This window comes from Oncorhynchus masou, chromosome 12 (assembly GCF_036934945.1).
Source record: "Oncorhynchus masou masou isolate Uvic2021 chromosome 12, UVic_Omas_1.1, whole genome shotgun sequence".
Classification (NCBI taxonomy): Eukaryota; Metazoa; Chordata; class Actinopteri; order Salmoniformes; family Salmonidae; genus Oncorhynchus; species Oncorhynchus masou.
Window position 1 is genome coordinate 85,469,939 of NC_088223.1, and position 22,815 is coordinate 85,492,753.

At 42.3% G+C, this 22,815-nt stretch overlaps 1 protein-coding gene across 2 annotated transcripts in view; it reads right to left on the minus strand.

Annotated features, from left to right (window-relative positions):
* Window positions 1-4,064: 4,064 nt before the first annotated feature.
* The window catches only part of LOC135550971 (septin-8-A-like), a 41,054-nt gene continuing 22,303 nt past the window's right edge, over window positions 4,065-22,815 (minus strand). The window contains exons 7-10 of one of the 2 annotated variants that reach the window (XM_064982289.1): window positions 18,680-18,848; window positions 17,532-17,664; window positions 15,117-15,286; window positions 4,065-9,101 (exon numbers count right to left, since the gene is read on the minus strand). In XM_064982289.1, coding sequence (XP_064838361.1) covers window positions 8,939-9,101; window positions 15,117-15,286; window positions 17,532-17,664; window positions 18,680-18,848 — 635 coding nt within the window. In that variant the 3' untranslated portion in view covers window positions 4,065-8,938. Of the gene's footprint in view, window positions 9,102-11,885; window positions 13,191-15,116; window positions 15,287-17,531; window positions 17,665-18,679; window positions 18,849-22,815 lie in introns of those variants that run through there. The other variant, XM_064982288.1, reaches the window with a different exon arrangement.

The window sequence follows — 22,815 nt, forward strand, 5'->3', positions numbered from 1 at the left end:
CACAAGGGGACTGCTGGTTACACGAATGCAGTAAGCCAAGGTAAGATGCTAGCTAGCATTAAACTTATCTTATAAAAAACAATCAATCATAATCACTAGTTAACTACACATGGTTGATGATATTACTAGTTTATCTAGCGTGTCCTGCGTTGCATATAATCTGACTGAGCATACAAGCATAGTATCTGTAGTATCTGACTGAGCGGTGGTCGGCAGCAGCAGGCTCGAAAGCATTCATTCAAACAGCAATTTTGTGCGTTTTGCCAGCAGCTCTTCGTTGTGCGTCAAACATTGCGCAGTTTATCACTTCAAGCCTATCAACTCCCGAGATTAGGCTGGTGTAACCGATTTGAAATGGCTAGCTAGTTAGCGGGATGCGTTCTAATAGCATTTCAAACGTCACTCGCTCTGAGACTTGGAGTAGTTGTTCCCCTTGCTCTGTATGGGTAACGCTGCTTCGAGAGTGGCTGTTGTCGTTGTGTTCCTGGTTCGAGCCCAGAGATTCGGTAGCTATACTGTTACACTGGCAATACTAAAGTGCCTATAAGAACATCCAATAGTCAAAGGTTAATGAAATACAAATGGTATAGAGGGAAATAGTCCTATAATTCCTATAATAACTACATCCTAAAACTTCTTACCTGGGAATATTGAAGTCTCATGTTAAAAGGAACCACCAGCTTTCATATGTTCTCATGTTCTGAGCAAGAAACTTAAATGTTAGCTTTCTTACATGGCACATATTTCACTTTTACTTTCTTCTCCAACACTTTGTTTTTGCATTATTTAAACCAAATTGAACATGTTTCATTATTTATTTGAAGCTAATTTGATTTTATTGATGTATTATATTAAGTTAAAATAAGTGATAATTCAGTATTTTTGTAATTGTCATAAATCAAAAATACAAAACAAATTGTCAAATTAATCGGAATCTGCTTTTTTGGTCCTCCCAATAATCGGTATCGGCGTTGAAAAATCATAATCGGTCGACCTCTAGTGTAGACATTATTAATGTTGTAAATTACTATTGTAGCTGGAAACGGCTGATTTGTTTAATGGAATATCTACATAGATGTACAGAGGCCCATTATCAGCAATCATCACTCCTGTGTTCCAATGGCACATTGTGTTAGCTAATCCAAGTTTATAATTTTAAAGGGATAATTGATCATTAGAAAACACTTTTGCAATTATGTTAGCACAGCTGAAAACTGTTGTGCTGATTAAAGAAGCAATAAAACTGGCCTTTTTTCAGACTAGTTTCGCATCTTCAGCATCAGCATTTGTGGGTTTGATTACAGGCTCAAAATGGCCAGAAACAAAGGACCTTATTCTGAAACTCTTCAGTCTATTCTTGTTCTGAGAAATGAAGGCTATACCATGTGAGAAGTTGCCAAGAAACTGAAGATCTTGTACAACTCTGTGTGCTACTCCCTTCACAAAACAGTGCAAACTGGCCCTAACCAAAATGGAAAGAGGAGTGGGAGGCCCCGTTGCACAAATGAGCAAGAGGACAAGTACATTAGAGTGTCTAGTTTGAGAAAGAGAAGCCTCACAAGTCTTCAACTGGCAGCTTCATTAAATAGTACCTGCAAAACACCGGTCTCAACGTCAATAGTGAAGAGGCGACTCCGGGAGGCTGGCCTTCTAGGCAGAGTTGCAAAGAAAAAGCCATATCTCAGACTGGCCAATAAAAAATTACTATTAAGATGGGCAAAAGAACACAGACATAGGACACAGGAAGATTGGATGAATGTGTTATTGACAGACAAATCTAAGTTTAAGGTGTTCGGATCACAAAGAAGAACATTCATGAGAAGCAGGAAAAATTTAAAAGATGCTGGAGGAGTGCTTGACCCCATCTGTCAATCATGGTGGAGGCAATGTGATGGTCTTGGGGTGCTTTGGTGGTGGTAAAGTGGGAGATTTGTACAGGGTAAAAGGGATCTTGAAGGAGGAAGGCTATCACTCCATTTTGCAACGCCATGCCATACCCTGTGGAAGGCACTTAATTGGAGCCAAGTTCCTCCTACAACAGGACAATGACCCAAAGCACAGCTCCAAAATATGCAAGAACTATTTAGGGAAGAAGCAGTCAGCTGGTATTCTGTCTATACTGGAGTGGCCAGCACAGTCACCGGATCTCAACCCTATTCAGATGTTGTGGGAGCAGTTTGACCGTAATGGTATGTAAGAAGTGCCCATCAAGCCAATCCAATTTGTGGGAGGTGCTTCAGGAAGCATGGGGTTAAATCTCTTCAGATTACTTCAACAAATTGACAACTAGAATGCCAAAGGTCTACAAAGCTGTAATTGCTGCATATGGAGATTCTTTGACGAAAGCAAAGTTTAAAAAATCATTACTTATAACCTTGTCAACATCTTGACTATATTTCCTATTCATTTTGCAACTAATTTCATATATGTTTTCCTGGAAAACAAGGACATTTCTAAGTGACCCCAAACTTTTGAGCGGTAGTGTATATATATTGACTTATCAAATTCAAGGCTGACCTCAACTACCGCAACTTATCAGTGTCAGCTGTGTGTTTTTTTTTTGCAGATATCCAGAGATGAGCGTGGGAAGAAGACCTACTCACCGAAAGTACTGACTGTCATGTAAAGCCATGTTATTGATGGGAAATATGCATTGTCAGCATTACTGCAAAAGTGGTATTAGACCTACTTGTTTTGTGGTATCACTGATCTATGCCATGTCTGTAAATTGTCAAATTATTTCCATCCTATGCATTAGCCTAACAATCAACCTTTCTATGCTTACATCTAAGCCTAAGCAGTTGTTTGCTGCAGTTGTTTTGTGTTGTATTCCTGTGAATCTAAATAATACAAAATGGTTTCAGAATAGTGGTTGAGGGAGAACAACCAAAACAGGTAAGCATAGCCTACTACCCACTGTAGGCCCCTTTATAATGTAATGTCCCAATTGTCTGTACTCTCAAGAGAGTGCTGAAGGAAAACGACCTGCTTAGGTTTCAGTTTGAAAACAATATTCAGAATAATAACTTGATTTTATGCACATACAAAAAGTAGCTCAAATAATATATTATTTGATACTTATTACAGTACATTTTGTAGGTCAATTTTCGGTGGAGGTTCGACGTTTTATGACTGTTCTCGTATCTTTGACTCCTGACATGACGAAAAGGTAGGCATAGGGGCTGGATTTGGGTTCTCTTATTGTGGTGGCTTTATTTATATGTATTTTTGTCCGTGTTTATGCTGTTTCTTTGTATTTGTCAGTATAAGACTGCATGGTATTTTGTGTGAGCTATCCTGCAATATTTTACTGACAACATTCCATCTTGTTTGATTTAATCCCACCCATATTGTGTGTTCTGTTTTGTGCATAATAAGCCAAAGTAGTTTTGCGCAGAATTTAGAGTACATTACTTTAGAAATGTGCAATATTTTTGCACATCGCGCGCAAAAAAAGCAGCAAATGGCGTGCATTGTTTACAAAAATATAACGCGTATTACTTGATTTCCTGTATTCAATCCATCAATGGAGCGCTTTATGAGCTTGTAGCTACACTGTTGACAAATCACTTCGGACCTTATCCACAATCCATTCAGTGGGTATAGTCTGTTCAGAAATCAGGTGTTTAGAATTGTGTATTCACTCTATCCAAATTTGCAATTTCCAGCGTGGGACAAGTGACAAGATGAACCTTTTGCGAGGAAGAAAACAAATACTAGTGCTATTTTTGATTGGACTCTGTAACCTAATCCATTTCAGGGTTTTGTTACAAAGTATTTATGACGTGGATGTTCAATGTAGCCTATGATTTTTTTGAAATGTTCAATTGTGTTTAGATACTCTGTGATGCATATCATAATCTCATTGTAAATGTCATGGCCTGTAACACTAAACAGTGTGTCCCTCTCAGGTGGTGGAGAAGCCTGGCCAGCACCAAGGTCACGTTGGAAGAACCCAGGAGCTTTCAAGAAGCAACGTTTTGATGGCTTTATTGGAGGGTGCACTGGTCAGGGAGAGGCGCTTGTAAAGTGCCGGTCTTTAAAATCAGAATCTACAAGGAGGATGAGGTGGGATTTTTTAATCTCTTGTAAATTTACCATCAAAACATAACATAACAGTAAACACAGAACAAGTGTATTCTTTCTTATAATCGATCAAAAAACAACACAATGTTTGTTTAATACAATACATTTATTGGCTTCCTTGTTGCTGTCTGTTGAAGCAGGTGATTGGGTCAGTCCAGGACCTTGTTGTGCAGAGCGGATGCAACTTTTCAATAGCTGAGATTCTTTGCATGGAGAGTTTTATACTAGATGAGCTGAACTGGGACCTGTAAGCCACTACACCAATCGACTTCCTTTGCATGGTAAGTAGCCGTTAAAACGTCCTCGCTGCTTTGACGGGCTCACACAGCAGTAGAAAAGCACAAGTGACACACACACTTCATCTCGTCAAAGATGTCCATTGTTAACGTCTCCCCCTCTTGGAGAATTGGTCCTATAAATTGTGCATTGATGTGACTTGTGCCCCCCTGTGATATGTCTCTGTCCACACTTGCCACCATTTGAAAGCTGTCGTCTAAAACATGGGGATTGAATGCTCTGTAGATCATAGATCAGGCCAAGGCACTTATCTGACTGTAAAGTAGAACCCTGGTTGCTAACAAAGGGAGAGCCATTTGATATAGAATTTGTCTAACCCACTCCCAAGTACAATCTTAACAAAACGCATAACCTAGATCAGTGGTATTCAAACTTTTTCAGCGGGAACCCCATTTTTTTTCTGCCAGAATTTCTAGGGAACCCATTTTTTTTTCTATAAGAATGACTTGCAAACCCACCCCAAATCTAATGGCACGACCTTATATCGGTATATTCCGATTTTTACATCAACCAATTGTCACGCCCTGGTCGAAATATATTATGTTTATTCTTCATTTATTCGGTCAGGCCAGGGTGTGACATGGGTTATTGTGGTGTGTTTTTGTCTTGGGGTTTTGTGGGATGTCTAGCGTTAGTCTATGGCTGCCTGAGGCGGTTCTTAATCAGAGTCAGGTGATTATCGTTGTCTCTGATTGGGAACCATATTTAGGCAGCCATATTCTTTGTGTGTTTCGTGGGTGATTGTCCTTAGTGTCCTTGTTCCTGTCTCTATGTTAGTTTACACTAGTATAGGCTGTTTCGTTACGTTCTTTTTGTTTTTGTAGTATTTGTATTGATTCGTGTTTTACGTTTTTTCAGTAAACATGGATCGCAATCTACACTCTGCATTTTGGTCCGACTCTCCTTCACGGCATGAAAACCGTTACAGAATCACCCACCACAAACGGACCAAGCAGCGTGTTAACAGGCAGGTGCAGCGAAAGGAGGAATGGACATGGGAAGATGTTTTGGATGGCAAAGGTTGTTACACTTGGGAGGAGATACTGGCTGGAAGAGATCGCCTCCCATGGGAACAGGTGGAGGCACTTAGGAGAGCAGAGGCAGCCGGAGAGAGGAGCCGGCAATACGAGGAAACACGGTTGGCTAGGAAGCCCGAGAGTCAGCCCCAAACATTTCTTGGGGGGGAGACTCACAGGGAGTAGGGCTACGCCAGGTAGGAGACCTGTGCAAACTCCCTGTGCTTACCGGGGGGCTAGAGAGACCGGGCAGGCACCGTGTTATGCAGTGGTGCGCACGGTGTCCCCAGTGCGGGTGCATAGCCCGGTGCGGTATATTCCAGCTCCTCGTATCGGCCGGGCTAGAGTGGGCATCGAGCCAGGTAAGGTTGGGCAGGCTCAGTGCTCAAGAGCTCCAGTGCGCCTGCACGGTCCGGTCTACCCAGTACCATCTCCACACCCCAGCCCTCCGGTGGCAGCTCCCTGCACCAGGCTTCCTGTGCGTGTCCTCGGCCCAGTACCACCAGTGCCAGCACCACGCATCAGACCTACTGTGCGCCTCGCCTGTTCAGCACAGCCAGAGCCTTCCTCCTCTCCTGCGCTGCTGGAGTCTCCTGCCTGTTCAGCGCAGCCAGAGCTGCCAGCCTGCATGGAGCAGCCAGAGCTGCCAGCCTGCATGGAGCAGCCAGAGCTGCCAGCCTGCATGGAGCAGCCAGAGCTGCCAGCCTGCATGAAGCAACCAGAGCTGCCAGTCTGTATGGAGCAGCCAGAGCGGCCAGTCTGTATGGAGCAGCCAGAGCGGCCAGTCTGCATGAAGCAGCCAGAGCTGCCAGTCTGCAAGGAGCCGCCAGTCTGCCCAGCGCCGCCAGTGCCGCCAGTCTGCCCAGCGCCGCCAGCCTGCCCAGCGCCGCCAGCCTGCCCAGCGCCGCCAGCCTGCCCAGCGCCACCAGTCTGCCCAGCGCCGCCAGTCTGCTCAGTTCTGCCAGGATCTGCCGGAACCGCCAGTCAGCTAGGATCTGCCGGAACCGCCAGTCAGCCAGCATCTGCCGGAACCGCCAGTCAGCCAGGATCTGCCGGAACCGCCAGTCAGCCAGGATCTGCCGGAACCGCCAGTCAGCCAGGATCTGCCGGAACCGCCAGTCAGCCAGGATCTACCGGCACCGCCAGTCAGCCAGGATCTGCCGGGTCAGCCAGGATCTGCCGGAACCGCCAGTCAGCCAGGATCTGCCGGAACCGCCAGTCAGCCAGGATCTGCCGGAACCGCCAGTCAGCCAGGATCTGCCGGATCCGCCAGTCAGCCAGACTCTTCCAGATCTGCCAGTCAACCAGACTCTTCCAGATCTGCCAGTCAACCAGACTCTTCCAGATCCGCCAGTCAACCAGACTCTTCCAGATCCGCCAGCCAGCCAGGATCTGCCGGAGACAACTACCTGCCTGAGCTTCCTCTCAGTGCTGGGCTTCCTCTCAGTGCTGGGCTTCCCCTCAGTGCTGAGCTTTCCCTAAGTGCTGAGCTGCCCCTCTGTCCCGAGCTGCCCCTCTGTCCCGAGCTGCCCCTCTGTCCCGAGCTGCCCCTCAGTCCCGAGCTGCCCCTCAGTCCCGAGCTGCCCCTCAGTCCCGAGCTGCCCCTCAGTCCCGAGCTGCCCCTCAGTCCCGAGCTGACCCTCAGTCCCGAGCTGACCCTCAGTCCAGTGGGGTTCTGGGTGAGGACTACTAGGCCATGGTCGGCGGCGAAGGTGGACTATCCTAGGACGCAAGGAGGGGGGACTAAGACATTTATAGAGTGGGTTCCACATCCCGCGCCGGAGCCGGAGCCGCCACCATGGACAGACGCCCACCCGAACCCTCCCTATTGTTTTTATGTGCGTCCGGGTGTCCGCACCTTAGGAGGGGGGGGGGGGGGGTTCTGTCACGCCCTGGTCGAAATATATTATGTTTATTCTTCATTTATTCGGTCAGGCCAGGGTGTGACATGGGTTATTGTGGTGTGTTTTTGTCTTGGGGTTTTGTGGGATGTATAGCGTTAGTCTATGGCTGCCTGAGGCGGTTCTTAATCAGAGTCAGGTGATTATCGTTGTCTCTGATTGGGAACCATATTTAGGCAGCCATATTCTTTGTGTGTTTCGCGGGTGATTGTCCTTAGTGTCCTTGTTCCTGTCTCTATGTTAGTTTACACTAGTATAGGCTGTTTCGGTTTTCGTTACGTTCTTTTTGTTTTTGTAGTATTTGTATTGATTCGTGTTTTACGTTTTTTCATTAAACATGGATCGCAATCTACACGCTGCATTTTGGTCCGACTCTCCTTCACCGCATGAAAACCGTTACACCAATAACCTTTAATTCATTACATTTCATCTCTTATCAAAATGAAAAGAAACCAATAAATATATTTACTAAATGAAATAGCATTTTTCTAATTATCTTTCTCAAAAACATTTGTATATTGTCCCATACAATAATCTGTACCCTTCATGTTTTGTTCCAAAAATATATATATCATAATTTTGGCAACCCCACTGCAGTTCTCCCTGGGGTCACAACCCAGACTTCGAATACCACTGGCCTAGATGAACTGGAATATTACCATGCGGTCAGGTATGCACATTTAGTGTAGTTAAATTCCATGCTGCATATTTTCAGATTTGGCACATTGGAGTTTGACTTCTTGGAAAGATCCATACTTTATACTACACTCTACAAACTGGAAGTCAAATAAGCGTTAAATACTAATCGCACTACCAGACATATTTAATCCTTTAGTAATAGTTATTTCCATCTTAAATCTTTCTTTGTTTTAATGTAAGACGTCTCCGCAATGTTATCTTCACAAACCACAACCATTGGCCAAAACACTCTGGAATAGAATTCTGTCTGTGTTAATTAGTGTTTAGTTTTGTTTCAAACCAGGGCCAAAGGAAAAATGTCCTCAAATTATAACAACATAACATTGCGCTGAATACTAAAATATTTCAGAGGTTGATGAACACCAGTTAGTTGTGTGTAGATAATAGTGTAATCCATAAGAACTATTCCATATTGTCCTAGCTCACAATAGGTAATATTATTACAAAATACAAAAAGTATTGTAGAATAAAAAAAAGAAACATGATACATAAAAAAATTCTAGTAAAATACAAATAAATTTCCTCTTAATACTTTTCAAATAAATACTTTCCAATAATAAGTATTTTACAATTACATTCCCCTGAAAATGTACCTTGCATTGAACTTAAATAAAGTGTATGCAACCAATAAAATGTGATTTGGTGTAGTCATGTCTCCATTGTCTTTCAAATCACAATGGGTACTATCTATAGGGATATTGGCACATACTTTCCACCGTAACACATTTGGGGGGGGGGTCACTAAGATTGCAATGTAATATGGGAATGGCTGGTAAAGGGAAGAAGTGGGAAATTGTCCATGATCGATATGAATTGGTGATGATTGAATGAATTAAATGGTGGGTGGATATGTAGTAATTTTGGTCTCCATTTTTCTGTATGATTGCAGTTCCTGTTGATCTCTAGACATCCCCACCTTCCCACCATGGGTCCTGAGACTCAGAAGAGGCCTTGCTTCCAGGTGGCATTGTGGACCAGGCAGGTGCAGCACTGTATGGCCTGCCACCAGCTGTCGCATTTCAAAGGCTCCACACTGGCCTTGGCCATCATTACCTTGGGGTTGGAGAGACTCACCCCAGACTGGTTCTCCGTCTTCACCGATCTGCTGAGGAAAACACAGGTGAGACACGCAACGCCTCTCTTTGCCGCTATCGCCACCCCTCACACTGTTCAAAACGCTCGAGACTGTTTGATGTTGTGCTTTAGTGTTTGCTGTGTAATTATTTGACCAAGTTGGTGCTCATGTAAGTAAATACTAGGAAAGTATGTTAGAGGTAAAGTATTTATACAGTACCAGTCAAATGTTTCAGACACACCTACTCATTCCAGTGTTTTTATTTATTTTTTTACTATTTTCTACATTATAGAATAATAGTGAAGATATCAATACTATGAAATAACACAGTAACCAAGAAAGTGTTAAACAAATAAAAATATATTTGAGATTCTTCAAAGTAGCCACCCTTTGCCTTGATAACAGCTGTGTACACTCTTGGCATTCTCTCAACCAGCTTCATGAGGTAGTCACCGGGAAGGCCTTATTAAAAGTTAATATCTGGAATTTCTTTCCTTAATGTGTTTTAGCCAATCAGTTGTTGTGACAAGGTAGGGGTGGTATACAGAAGATAATATGGAGTTGGTCTTTTACCAAATATGTCTATGTCAAGAACAGCTCAAATAAGCAAAGAGAAACGACAGTCCATCATTACTTTAAGACATGCAAGTCAGTCAATCTGGAAAATGTTGTTTCAAGTGCAGTCGCAAAAACCATCAAGCACTGTGATGAAACTGGCTCTCATGAGGACCACCACAGGAAATGAAGACCGAGAGTTACCTCTGCTGCAGAGGATCAGTTCATTAGTTTCCAGCCTCAGATTGCAGCCCAAATAAATGCTTGTTTCTTTTATTTGTTTAACACTTTCTTGGTTACTACATTATTCCATATGTGTTATTTCATAGTTGATGTCTTCACTATTATTCTACAATGTATAATATAGTCTAAATAAAGAAAAGCCCTTGAATGAGGAGGTGTGTCCAAACCTTTGACTGGTACTGTGTGTGTATATATATTCAGTTCACAATAACACCTTTGTTCTCACTTTATCAATAAGACAGGTCTGTCTGTGTTCCTGGTTGGTTCATACCATACTGTATGTCTATCAATATATTACATTTTTTACAGTTGAGTTTAAAACATGGAACCCACAAACAATTAACTACATCTGTCATGTGTTTTCATTTGACAAAATCTCTTGTGATGTTTGTTTTTCTGCGCCAGATTCAGAGCATCCACTGCAAGGAGATGGTTGACAAATAACACAGTACCTCACCAGCCTGGAGTTCTCCCTGCCAGCCACAGAAGTGTACACATTTTAACATGACCAAGCAGCACCAGGATGATGAGGGGGCCTGCAGGGAGACTGGGACTCAGGGAGACAAGTTCTACGATGGTTTTGGGTGCCTATACAATGACATGTTGGCTCTGGAGGTCAGCGGGGTTCCCCATGAGGCCCACCAGAATGTGAGCCAATATCCTGTTGGACTGATGAACAGGTCTGAGTGCATGTCTGGGGGATTGTGTTTATATTTTGCGATTGAGGACATAGAATACTTTATCATGAATGTGGAACTGCCTCTTCCTTACCTATTTAGAGCTTTTTATATACAATATTTTTAGTTTTTACTTCCTTGTACTAAAACATGTTTGTTCTGTTGACCTCCAAGTTATTCACTAACTACTTTTACAAAATGCTTTATTTACAAGTGACAATGTGCTGCAAAGACGTTGTATTATTCATTTAAAGGTGGTCACATCTCAGAAGCAATGTGAGGAAGTGTTATAACACACGCTTCTTGATTTACCACTAGCATTGAACTTAGGTTTGGGATACAGTGGAGTATTGTAATGCTATCAAATACATTGTAATTGATGTTACGGTTTTCCAAATTGTGTGACGATCTCGTCGGTCGTTTCTGATAAAGCAGCTATGTTACTCTTTTGTCCCCAGAATGAAGCTATAACAGAGAAACATTACATTTCATGATCCCACTTGTTAATGAAAATTATGCATAAGCCATCATCCCTTTCCACCTTTTCCAAACTGGCAAAATAACTGAATTTCATACACATGATTACGCAATATAGTCTGCCATTTCAATTGGTCATGTTGGTAAATGGATGACAGAGCTCTGTTCTACTTTGGGTTGGGTTTTATAATCATGTTTTTGAATTTTCCCTCAGGAGAAAATAGAATTCCTGCTCAAACCTCTTACAATCCAGTAAATAAATGTTCCCCCTCCCAAATCCAATAAGACATGTACAAAGCACATCTTTCATCCCATCATAATGCAACTTGTGATTTGAAAAGGCAGTAGCTTAAAGCAAATTACATGGAGTTATGCCAACAAAAGCCTTCGGATGAAATTGACATTTGCTCATAAAGGCCTAACAAATAATATTTTTCAAATGAAGTGGTTAAAAGAAACCTTAAATAGGGAAGTGCTTTGAGGTTAGCTGGGAGGAGTACGACAGGGTCATCAGTGAGCTGTAACTGTCTGTATGACACTGGCACAGCCCGAACCTCACCCAGCAGCTGAGGGCTAACCCACTGCAGAGGTCAGCATGTGGTGGGGTAGAGAACAGAGTAACATCATCTTTCAACCATTGGTCATGGCCCATTTCCCAAACGGAAAGGTTAAAACCAGAGGGCTACTCCTTACTGCATGGATACCATGAGCTCTCCATTTCTATTGGCCTAAACTTACCTACTGAACAACTTCTCAAAGGGGATATTGAGCAAGTATGCAAAAGTAACAGCTGTCGTCTCTCTCGAACTACACACTAGTTCTCTTAACAATCAAATAAATCATGGGATAGGGACACATCCAAGGCGAGGGCTTGCATTTATTTTCAATAAAAAGTGAGTACATCTTTCTTCTAGCCTTTGGATGTAAACATTTCTACTGTAAGTCGTGGCCTCTATTAGACGCTGCTTTGCATATGATTAGTGTAAACTGACTTCTCACATCAATGGCTTATGGTACATCACAAACATACAGCATTATGTGCTTCATCATATACATTTTAATAAAGCCAAGTAAGCTCAAAATATTCACATACATGTTTCTGGATGAATATAAAACAGCACCAGTATTTATTGTATATTTTAGGACTAGTTTACTCGATGGTACCTACATATACGTGTTTGCAAAAATATAAATATACAGGTATTGTACTTATATCAGTTTTGTTATTACTATTCATGACTAAGGTCTAGTCTAGTTTGGCACAGAATTCAGACCCCACACTATAAGGTGTATGGCCACGGTCTAACGTCAGATAGAGGAACACTGGTGTATGGCCACTGTCTAACGTCAGATAGAGGAACACTGGTGTATGGCCACTGTCTAACGTCAGATAGAGGAACACTGGTGTATGGCCACTGTCTAACGTCAGATAGCGGAACACTGGTGCATGGCTACTGTCTAACGTCAGATAGAGGAACACTGGTGTACGGCCACGGTCTAACATCAGATAGAGGAACACTGGTGTACGGCCACGGTCTAACGTCAGATAGAGGAACACTGGTGTATGGCCACTGTCTAACGTCAGATAGAGGAACACTGGTGTATGGCCACTGTCTAACGTCAGATAGAGGAACACTGGTGTACGGCCACTGTCTAACGTCAGATAGAGGAACACTGGTGTACGGCCACTGTCTAACATCAGATGGAGGAACACTGGTGTATGGCTGGTGGTGAGTTGAGTCCACCTACACTACCAGTAAATGCTTAGCCATTAATATTACATTAACTGACAACATGGGAGAACAAGGTAATACATGTCAGTACCAAAAAGCATTGCATGTTGAAAGTCCATGATTTGTTGTGCCTTCAGTCACAAAACCAGTGATGGTGAGCAAAACAGATCAGTAAGTCTCAAACAAGAAAAAGAAAAACCGAACAAAATGTATTTTAAAAAAAAAGACAAATCATAACATGAATGATCCAGAAGGGAATTGCCACTTTCAGCGAGTCAGCTCTCTCGCTCAATCTCTTCATATCCTGTCCCATCAGCATCTTTGGTCCATGTGTACATAGTCATGAAGGAATGTATAAAAAAATTTAAAAACGTTGACGTCGCTATGATGATGGAAGACAAATCCATGGTTGGCTTGGGCCCATATATTAACTGAAAGAAAATTACAAAGAAAATGACAATGACAAAATAAAGTGAACGAAAACACTGCAGTGAAAATGCATACCACATTCACATTTTCAGAAAAATGTATGACTTCATGAAGGTAAAGTATAATGAAAGTGAAATGAAAGAATAGAGAAAACAAGTGGATTGTACCTCAGAGAATCATAACTTCAGTACAGCAGAATAAATGAAAGAGAGACAATTCTCAGAGCTGTCAAGGGAGGGAGCCCTTCAAACCCATTGTGAAGAAAAACACTTTATGGCACTGTAAATGTAAAGTTCTAACATAAAAACGGGGTTTCTCAACTACACATTACTTTGGCCTACAATAATGTAGTTTTAAAAAAATCCAAGCACTACCTCTGGAACTACAGAATCTGTCAGACTAACCCCAAAATGGATCAACTGTTTCACTAATATAACTGCCATTGCACATATACTACATGGCCGAAAATATGCAGACACCTGCTTGTCGAACATCTCATTACAAAATCTTGGACATTAATATGGAGTTGGTCTGCCATTTGCTGCTATACCAGCCTCCACTTTTCTAGGAAGGTTTTCCCCTAGATGTGGGGATTTGCTTCCATTCAGCCACAAGAGCATTAGTGAGGTCGGGCACGGATGTTGGGCGATTAGTCCTGTCTCACAGTCGGCGTTCCAATTCATCCCAAAGGTGTTCGATGGGGTTGAGGTCAGGGCTCTGTGCAGGCCAGCCAAGTTCTTCTACACCAATCTCGACAAACCACTTCTGTATGGACCTCGCTTTGTGCACTGGGACATTGTGATGCTGAAACAGGAAAAGGCCTTCCCCGAACAGAATCTTCTGGAATGTCATTGTATGCTGAAGCGTTAAGATTTCCCTTTACTGGACCTAAGGGGCCTAGCCCGAACCATGGTCAACAGCCCCAGACCATTATTCCCCCTCCACCAAACTGTACAGTTGGCACTATGCATTGAGGCAGGAAGCATGAGTCATCACTCCAGAAAACACGTTTCCACTGCTCTAGAGTCCAATTGCGCTGAGCTTTACACCACTCCAGCCAATGCTTGACATTGGGCATTGTGAACTTAGGCTTGTGTGCGTGAGAATGCTCACAACGCTCCCAACAAACAGTTCTTGTGCTGATGTTGCTTCCAGCGGCAGTTTGGAACTAGGTAGTCAGTGTTGCAACCGAGAACAGCGGTCCTGTTGTGTGAGCTGTGTGGCCTACCACCTCGCGTCTGAGCCGCTGTTCCTCCTGGAACTTTCCACTTCACAATAACAGCCCTTACAAATGACCGGTGCATCTCTAGCAGGCCAGAAATTTGACAAACTGACTTGTTGGAAAGGTGACATCCTATGACAGTGCCAAGTTGAAAGTCACTGAGCTCTTCAGTACAGGCCATTCTACTGCCAATGTTTAGCTATGGCTGTGTGCTAGATTGTATACAGCTGTCAGCTACTGGTGTGGCTGACATAGCAGAATCCATTCATGTGAAAGGAAGTCCACATACTTGTATATAAACTCAGTACCCAGTTTATTAGGTACACCACAGTGTATTATCCACTACTAGATGTTGCCTCACAGAGAACCTGCCTCTCCAACCAGGAGCTGCAGAGTTGAGGTATTTTCCATGTCCGCTCATATTCACATTACTCTATTTCAGTATACAATAAACACTGCACCCTGGGATGGAACTTAGGGGGAGCAGAGAAGAATACCACATATGATCAGGACACGGACTCAGCCAACTCTTTACAGCTTCTGCTTCTCACATAGTTTAAGTCAATCCACTACTCCCTGCGATCTCAATGATCTCCTCTTGGGGAAAAAGGAAGTGAAAGCTAAGCCTAACGTAAGAGAGGTTGAGGTTTGGGAGGAATATAGGGAGAAAGAGGGAGATGAAAAGAGATGAATGGAAAGCACTTACTTTTTTTTGTCCTTGTCCTTCTTGAGTGGCTGGGCTAAGGACAATGTCTCAGCTGCCACTTTCCTGCGGTTGAAGGCATTCATTTCCTCCTCCAGGTCTCGCCTCTTCTCCTCCACCTTCCTCTTCTCCTCCTGGTGCATGTGCTTCAGCTGCTCAAACTTGTTGTGTAACTGATAGCGGCAGAAAGAGATGCTATCAGGCCAAGAGCTAAAACTTGATCCACAATCCAATCACATATTGAAAGTTCTGCACAGGTATAAACATGCCCTGTTACATTTTACTGTATGTACAGAGCCTTCAGAAAGTATTCACACCCCTTGACTTTTTCCACATTTTCCAATGTTACAAAGTGTGATTAAAATGGATTTAATTTACTTTTTTAAATCAACGATCTACACAAAATACTCTAATGTCAAAGTGGCAGAACATTTTTTACTTTATTTTTTATTAACAGAAAATAAAAACAAGGCCACTCAGGAACATTCAATGACATCTTGGTAAGCAACTCCAGTGTATATTTGGCCTTGTGTTTTTATTGTCCTGCTGAAAGGTGAATGTCTCCCAGTGTCTGTTGGAAAGCAGACTGAACCAGGTTTTCCTCTAGGATTTTGCCTGCCTGATTTTTTCCATTTCTTTTAATCCTCAAAATACCTCCCTTGTCCTTTTTTTAAAAAACCTTTATTTAACTAGGCAAGTCAGTTAAGAACAGATTCTTATTTACAATGATGGTCTACCCTGGCCAAACCCTAACCTGGACAACGCTGGGCCAATTGTCCACCGCATCATGGGACTCCCAATCACAGCCGGTTCTGGAATCAAACCAGGAATCACTGCACCACTCGGGACCCCACAAACATAACGCTTTTTATTCAGGACAAAAAGTTCATTTATTTTGCCACATTTTTTGCAGTATTACTTTAGTGTCTTATTGCAAACGGGATGCATGTTTTGGAATATGTGTGTTCTGTACAGGTTTCTTTCAATGTTGTTGATCCATCCTCAGTTCTCCTATCACAGCCATTAAACTCTGTAACTGTTTTAAAGTCACCATTGGCCTCATGGTGAAATCCCTGAGCGATTTCCTTCCACTCTGGAAACTGAGTTAGGAAGGTCACCTGTATCTTTGTAGTGACTGGGTGTATTGATACACCATCCAAAGTGTAATTGACAACTTCACCATGCACAGAAGGATAGTCAATGTCTTATTTATTTTTGACCCATCTACCAATTGGTGACCTTCTTTGCGAACCACTCACTGCTCAACCTTACATATGTGTGGGGTACAGAGATGAGGTAGTCATTCAAATTTTATTTTTAATTATTATTATTTTTTAAATGTACTCTTTATTTAACTAGGAAAGTCAGTTTAAGAAAAAATTTCTATTTACAATGACAGCCCTCCGGGGAACAGTAGCTGCCTTGTTCAGGGGCAGAGTGACAGAATTTTACCTTGTCATCTCGGGGATTTGATCCAGCAACCTTTCGGTTACTGGCCCAATGCTCTAACCACTAGGCTACCTGCCGCCCCTAATAGTGAGTCCAAGCTACTTATGTGACTTGTTAAGCAAGACATTTCAGCTTTTCATTTTTTATTAGTTTATAAACATTTCTAAAAACACAATTCCACTTTGACGTTATGGGCTATTGTGTGTAGATCAGTGATACCAAATCTCAATTTAATAAACTTCAAATTCAGGCTGTAACACAACAAAACGTGGAAAAAGTCAAGAGGTGTGAATACTTTCTGAAGGCCCTGTAGGTTACAATGTCAAGCTCACCTTATCTACATGTAACTGACAAAATAAAGGAAACACCAACATAAAGTCTCCTAATGGGACATTTGGCCACCACAAGCCAGAACAGCTTCAATGTATCTTACCATACATTCTACAAGTGTCTGGAACTCTACTGGAGGGATTCTTACACAATAAATTGCATAATTTGATGTTTTGTTGATGGTGGTCTCAGCTGCCGCTGTCTCAGGCGCCCCTCCAGTATCTCCCATAAGTGTTCAATTGGTTTGAGATCTGGTGACTGAGATGTCCATGCCATATGGTTTACATCGTTGTCATACTCATCAAACCATTCAGTGACCACTCGTGCCCTATGGATGGGGGCATAGCCACGATGACCAAAATAATGGCCTGCCCAGCATTTTTATACATGACCCTAAGCATGATGGTATGTTAATTACTTAACTCAGGAACCACACAACTGCTTTCAATATTCTTTGTATCCCTCATTTACTGCCAAAATAACGTTCCCATTATTTTTGGCAGTTACCTGTATGCAGACCACTGACATATTGACAGTATATGGAACTGAATCCTCAATAAGACAGCAAACCCATTTACTGAAATACTTCACCCCCCCCACCCACAATCCCCCATTCCCAGCCAGCAGCCACACCCTCACCTCTCTCTCCTTCTCTTTCAGCTCTGCCTCAGTCTCCTTCACTTTGTTGACAAACATCTGTCGCATCTCCTCCTCTTTCTTCTGCAGGTCTCCCATGAACTCTTTCCTCTTGGCCTCATAGGTCTCCTGGAGACTGTGGACAGGGCAGAGAGAGAAAGAAAAATGGATTACTACATCTGAGCCTAACTACAGTACACCTCTGACTAACACAGGGTTTAAATCACTCACAGAAAGAGCATCTTTACATGCTGAACTCTGAGATTAATTGGTCCACTACCCCAGTAACATATGACTAAGCTTGATTGTTAATTTCACAGACAAACTGAAATGGTCCACACACACAAACAGTGTGGTGAAGAAGGCGCAACAGCGCCTCTTCAACCACAGGAGGCTGAAGAAATTTGACTTGTCACCCAAAACCCTGACAAACTTTTACAGATGCACAATCGAGAGCAACCTGTCGGCTGTATCACCACTTGGTACGGCAACTGCACCGCCCTCAACCACAAGGCTCTCCAGAGGGTGGTGAGGTCTACACACCATCACCAGTGGCAAACTACCTGCCCTCCATGACACCTACAGCACCTGATGCCACAGGAAGGCCAAAAAGATCATCGACAACAACCACCGAGCCACTGCCTGTTCACACTTACCATCCAGAAGGCGAGGTCAGTACAGATGCATCAAAGCTGGGACTGAGAAATATAATCTGTTTTTCAATTTCAAGGCCATCAGACTGCTAAACATTAATCACAATCTCAGAGAGGCTGCTGCCTACAGTGAGACACAATCACTGGACACTTTAATAAATTGATCACTAGTTACTTTAAACAATGCCACTTTAAATAATGCCAACATATCTTACATCACATGTATATTCTGTATTTTATACCATCTATTGCACCTTGCCTATGCCGCTCAGACATCGCTCATCCATATACTTATATGTACATATTCTCATTTACCCCTTTAGATGTGTGTGTATTAGGTAGTTGTTGGTGAATTGTTAGATATTACTGCATTGTCAGAACTAGAAGCACAAGCATTTTGCTACACTTGCATTAACATCTGCTAACCATGTGTATGTGACCAATAACATTTGATTTGATTTTTGTTTGTGTGTTCGGTTCTCAGCCTTGCTGCCTCACCTGAACGGCTGACAGTCAGGGTCTGTATCTGTGAATCCCATCTCCTCCAGTTTGCAGCGGCGGTAGAGCTCGTAGTGTCTGGCGTGAGTCTGCTCTCTCAGATCCTCCATGTTCACCCTGATCAGCATCTCACGCAGCTTCACAAAGTCACAGTGGCTCTCGTTCTCCACTGGACGGGACAGCACAGAGACAATACAATGTCAATGAGCCTGTTACTAATGTCTTTCAGGGGGACACATGGCTCTTGACCTTCGCCTCTCCCGAATCTGTATGGGAGTTGCAGCGATAAGACAAGACTAACGACCAATTGGATACCACGAAATTGGGGAGAAAAAAGGGAGACAAAAATATATTTATTTTATTAATGTCTCGCGGGCCGGACTGAAGTGCCCGGCGGGCCGTAAATTTGCCCCCCCCTTGAGCTAGAGGGTAGTGTACATTAATTATTACACTTCTGGATGTGTATGTTCCACTAACTCTCTGAGAAAAAGCTCTCTCATGCATCCCATTGTGTGGACTGGAACAGGAAGCATTTCCTGCTTTCTGACTGACATAAGTGGGGAAGAATTTGCCCTGGAGAAGACCAGAGGGAGCACATGGGCTACAGTGGTATACTGTAGGATATAGTGGAACTAAATATCAACCCCAGCTGTGAGCGCTGTGCTGGATGTAAGGATGTTGCTAAAAATAGTGCCAATTAGAGAGGCATTTCGCATGGAACATGATTACATTCCACATGATAGCCACTACACCGTGAGGGTAAAACATCCTTCGGTAAACAGAGACTGTGAAAATACTGTTTGAGGGAGAAATGACACACAAACAAATGAACTCCACTTTGAAGAATTTGAGGAGGAAAAATGGTTGATGACATCTGGCATCTAACAACCTCTCTGGTAAACTCTCCCCGCTGAGATCTGAGGTGATGACCCCTGCCCAAAGCCCCCAGAAATCCTGAGCCGCCAGGGCAGGGGATTCACACATTACACAAACTGTACAGAAATAGCTGGGAGGGAAGAAATACCAGCGGTCTGCTATCTGTCATAGTCGTCTGGGCGTCACAAAAAACAGCAGTGAGATCCTGGGGTGAGATTAGTAAAAGCCCTCAAAAGTCATTTTTGTTTTTGTAAAGACTTTCTGTTTCTGGGTTATAATAACCCACACAAGACAGTTTTCCTATGGGGTAGGGGGTTCGGACTAAAACTGACTATATTAGTGACGGAGATTCAATCAAGTAAACACAACATAACATGATTTCGACACCCACTATCTCATATACGATTAGCATTCGTGAAACATTATTTTGTTCAAATATTATTTGAAAATGTAAGTTAATTGATTATTTATTGAATATTATCTGAATCCTATAAATTCAAATGGCCAATTCAGGAGCATAGTACCAACATCCAAATTGGACCAAACTTCTTCCTACCAATGAGTAAGACATTAGGAATCCCTTCTTTGTCAAAAGCCACCCACGTACCCCCCCACACCCCATGCCAATCCCACTTCAACAACCAGTACGCAGTATCAGTTCTCTGTTTGACAAGTATCAAGCTGCGGCTTGGAGTATTGCTTCTCATTACTATGTAATGTATTCCCTGTGAATCTGGTGATGTATCCCCCCCACTGAAATTTATAATTAAAATCACATTTTTGGGGGGAGTCAAGCCACCCACGGACCAGACCCTCCACACCAATCCCACACCTACAACCAGTATACAGTATCAGTTCTCCATGTTTGACAAGTATAATGAAGCTGTGGCTTGGAGTATTGCATCTCCATACTATGTCATGTATTCCCTGTGAATCTGGTGATGTTCTTTTCCCCTGGTCAGAGAATTAATAACTGAAGTCGCTTGCATTATTTATCATAAAGTACCGTAAAACTTAAATTAATAGCCCCGGCGTTGCCTAAATCACTGAACACAACAGGCGCTTAGAGACAGGCTTCTATTTAAGCTTGGCGTCTATTTCCTTAATGCACACATATTTTGCTCATTTGCATAGTTAACTGGTCAATTCCAGCATTCACTTCCAGCATTTTAATCAATGTCTTCTTTACACATTGTCACATTTCTTTTGTATTAGCATGCCTCCATTTCAGAATAATACAATATTTTCCTTCACAGAATAATTATTCTCCTCTGACTGTGCATGTTCATCGATCTTTCTTTCGCCACTAGGCAAACTAACACTTTCTGGGGTCTGTACTCCCAAAGCTGTTGACTGTTTTTGTGCTTGCTGTTAGCAACCAATGGCTAGCTTTTTCTTACTGGTTAGTGCTATCCAGGATCCTTGGTTCATCCCTACCCTAAACCCCATTGCCTTACCCTAAACCTAACCTTAACTCTTACCTAACCATTTACATTTTCAACTTCAAAATGGGGGGTAAGGATGTCCCAAGGATCCCGGATAGCAAGGACCAGTTCTTACTGGCGATAAAAACCAACAGATGATAGCCATAATATTTTTGTCATTATTATTATTTATTACATTAAATAATTCAGTAACCATTACACCTCATAAACAATTCATGGTAACTTCATAAACACTTAATTTATACTGTGTTTATTTGAAACAGGCTTTTACTTTCTGAAATGTGTGCCGTTGCATGGCTATTTAAAGGGATACTGTAGGCGGCTATTTGAGCCTCAGCGTTTAATTGAAGTTTTACGGTAATTTGAAAGAACCAGGTTTTAATCACTAGATGCCGCTGTCCTGCTATACCGCCACACTCGTGTTTATTAAATAGATCACAACATTTCCTTTTCAACTTGTAGAAAAGGGTTAGGGTTACAATTCAAGCCAGTCATCCATGAAAGCAATTTGGTTTGTCCTAACAGCAGCCTGATGCTTCAACCCAACTCAACTTGAATAATCCAACAAGTGGCCGCTCTCTGAGATGGCTATCCCTATGCAATTGTCATATGAAGACATTTCCTACAAGCTCAACACTTTGATGGAGAAATAGGCTAAGGACTAAAATGTTGTGACAACCTTAAAATAATTGATTGCAAGGTCTTGAGTTTTTCAATAAAATGATCAGGAAATAGCTCTATATGTTTGGTGAATAGTGACATTTATCATTTAACCCAATACCATTACCATTACGAAACACTAAACAGTGTGTGTGTGTGTGTGTGGGGGGGGACTTTTACCATTGAAGATCATAACATTTAAACCATTAGAACTGCTGTAGCCTAATGGTTTGCTTGTTTTCCAGGAATGGCCTAACAGTAGCTAATCAATAACTTTTTTGAAGGGAATAAACCACACACAAAAGGGGACGTTTCTTGGACACAGTTTAAGCGTGAAAGGAGGACATACGGAATGACTTTCATGGAGGACTGGCTTGAATTGTGGATGACCACACCATTTCTTTTCATCATGATCCAAATCTATTGGTTTTCTACCCAAAGTTGCAAAGAAAATTGTGATTAATTTAATAAAACACAAGACAAGCAAAATAGATAAACGAGTGTAGCAGGTATAGCAGAAACATTGGCATCTAGTGGTCAAAACCTGTTACTTTCACACTACTTTATGGTAAATAATGCAAGTGATTTTAATTACTAATTTCAGTGGGGGGGATACATCACCAGATTCACAGGGAATACATTAATTACATAGTAAGGAGAAGCAATACTCCAAGCTGCAGCTTCATACTTGTCAAACAGAGAACTGATACTGTGTACTGGTTGTTGAGGTGGGATTGGCATGGGGTGTGGGGGGTACGTGGGTGGCTTTTGACAAAAAAATGGATTCCTAATGTCTTATTCATTGGTAGGAAACAGTTGAGTTCAAATCAGATGTTTTGTAATATATTTATTGAATATTATATGGGTGCATTCAATTAGCCTAATTTCTCTGATATAAAACTACATTTCTACAAAATAATGTTTCTAGGAATGCCAATCTTACTTGATTCTAACTACAGAAACCATTTTTGAACAATCAGTTGGCGGGCGTCATGGAACGACTGATTGGAATGCTCTCCTACGAGACCGGGTTTATAAATAAAACTAAACCACTGTCCTGGGAGAATTGGGGAATGGAAACAACGGGCACAGGATAATGGAGAGACCGTTCTGAATCTGAAAACTCCCAGCTGGGTTAAAATATTCTACCAGCAG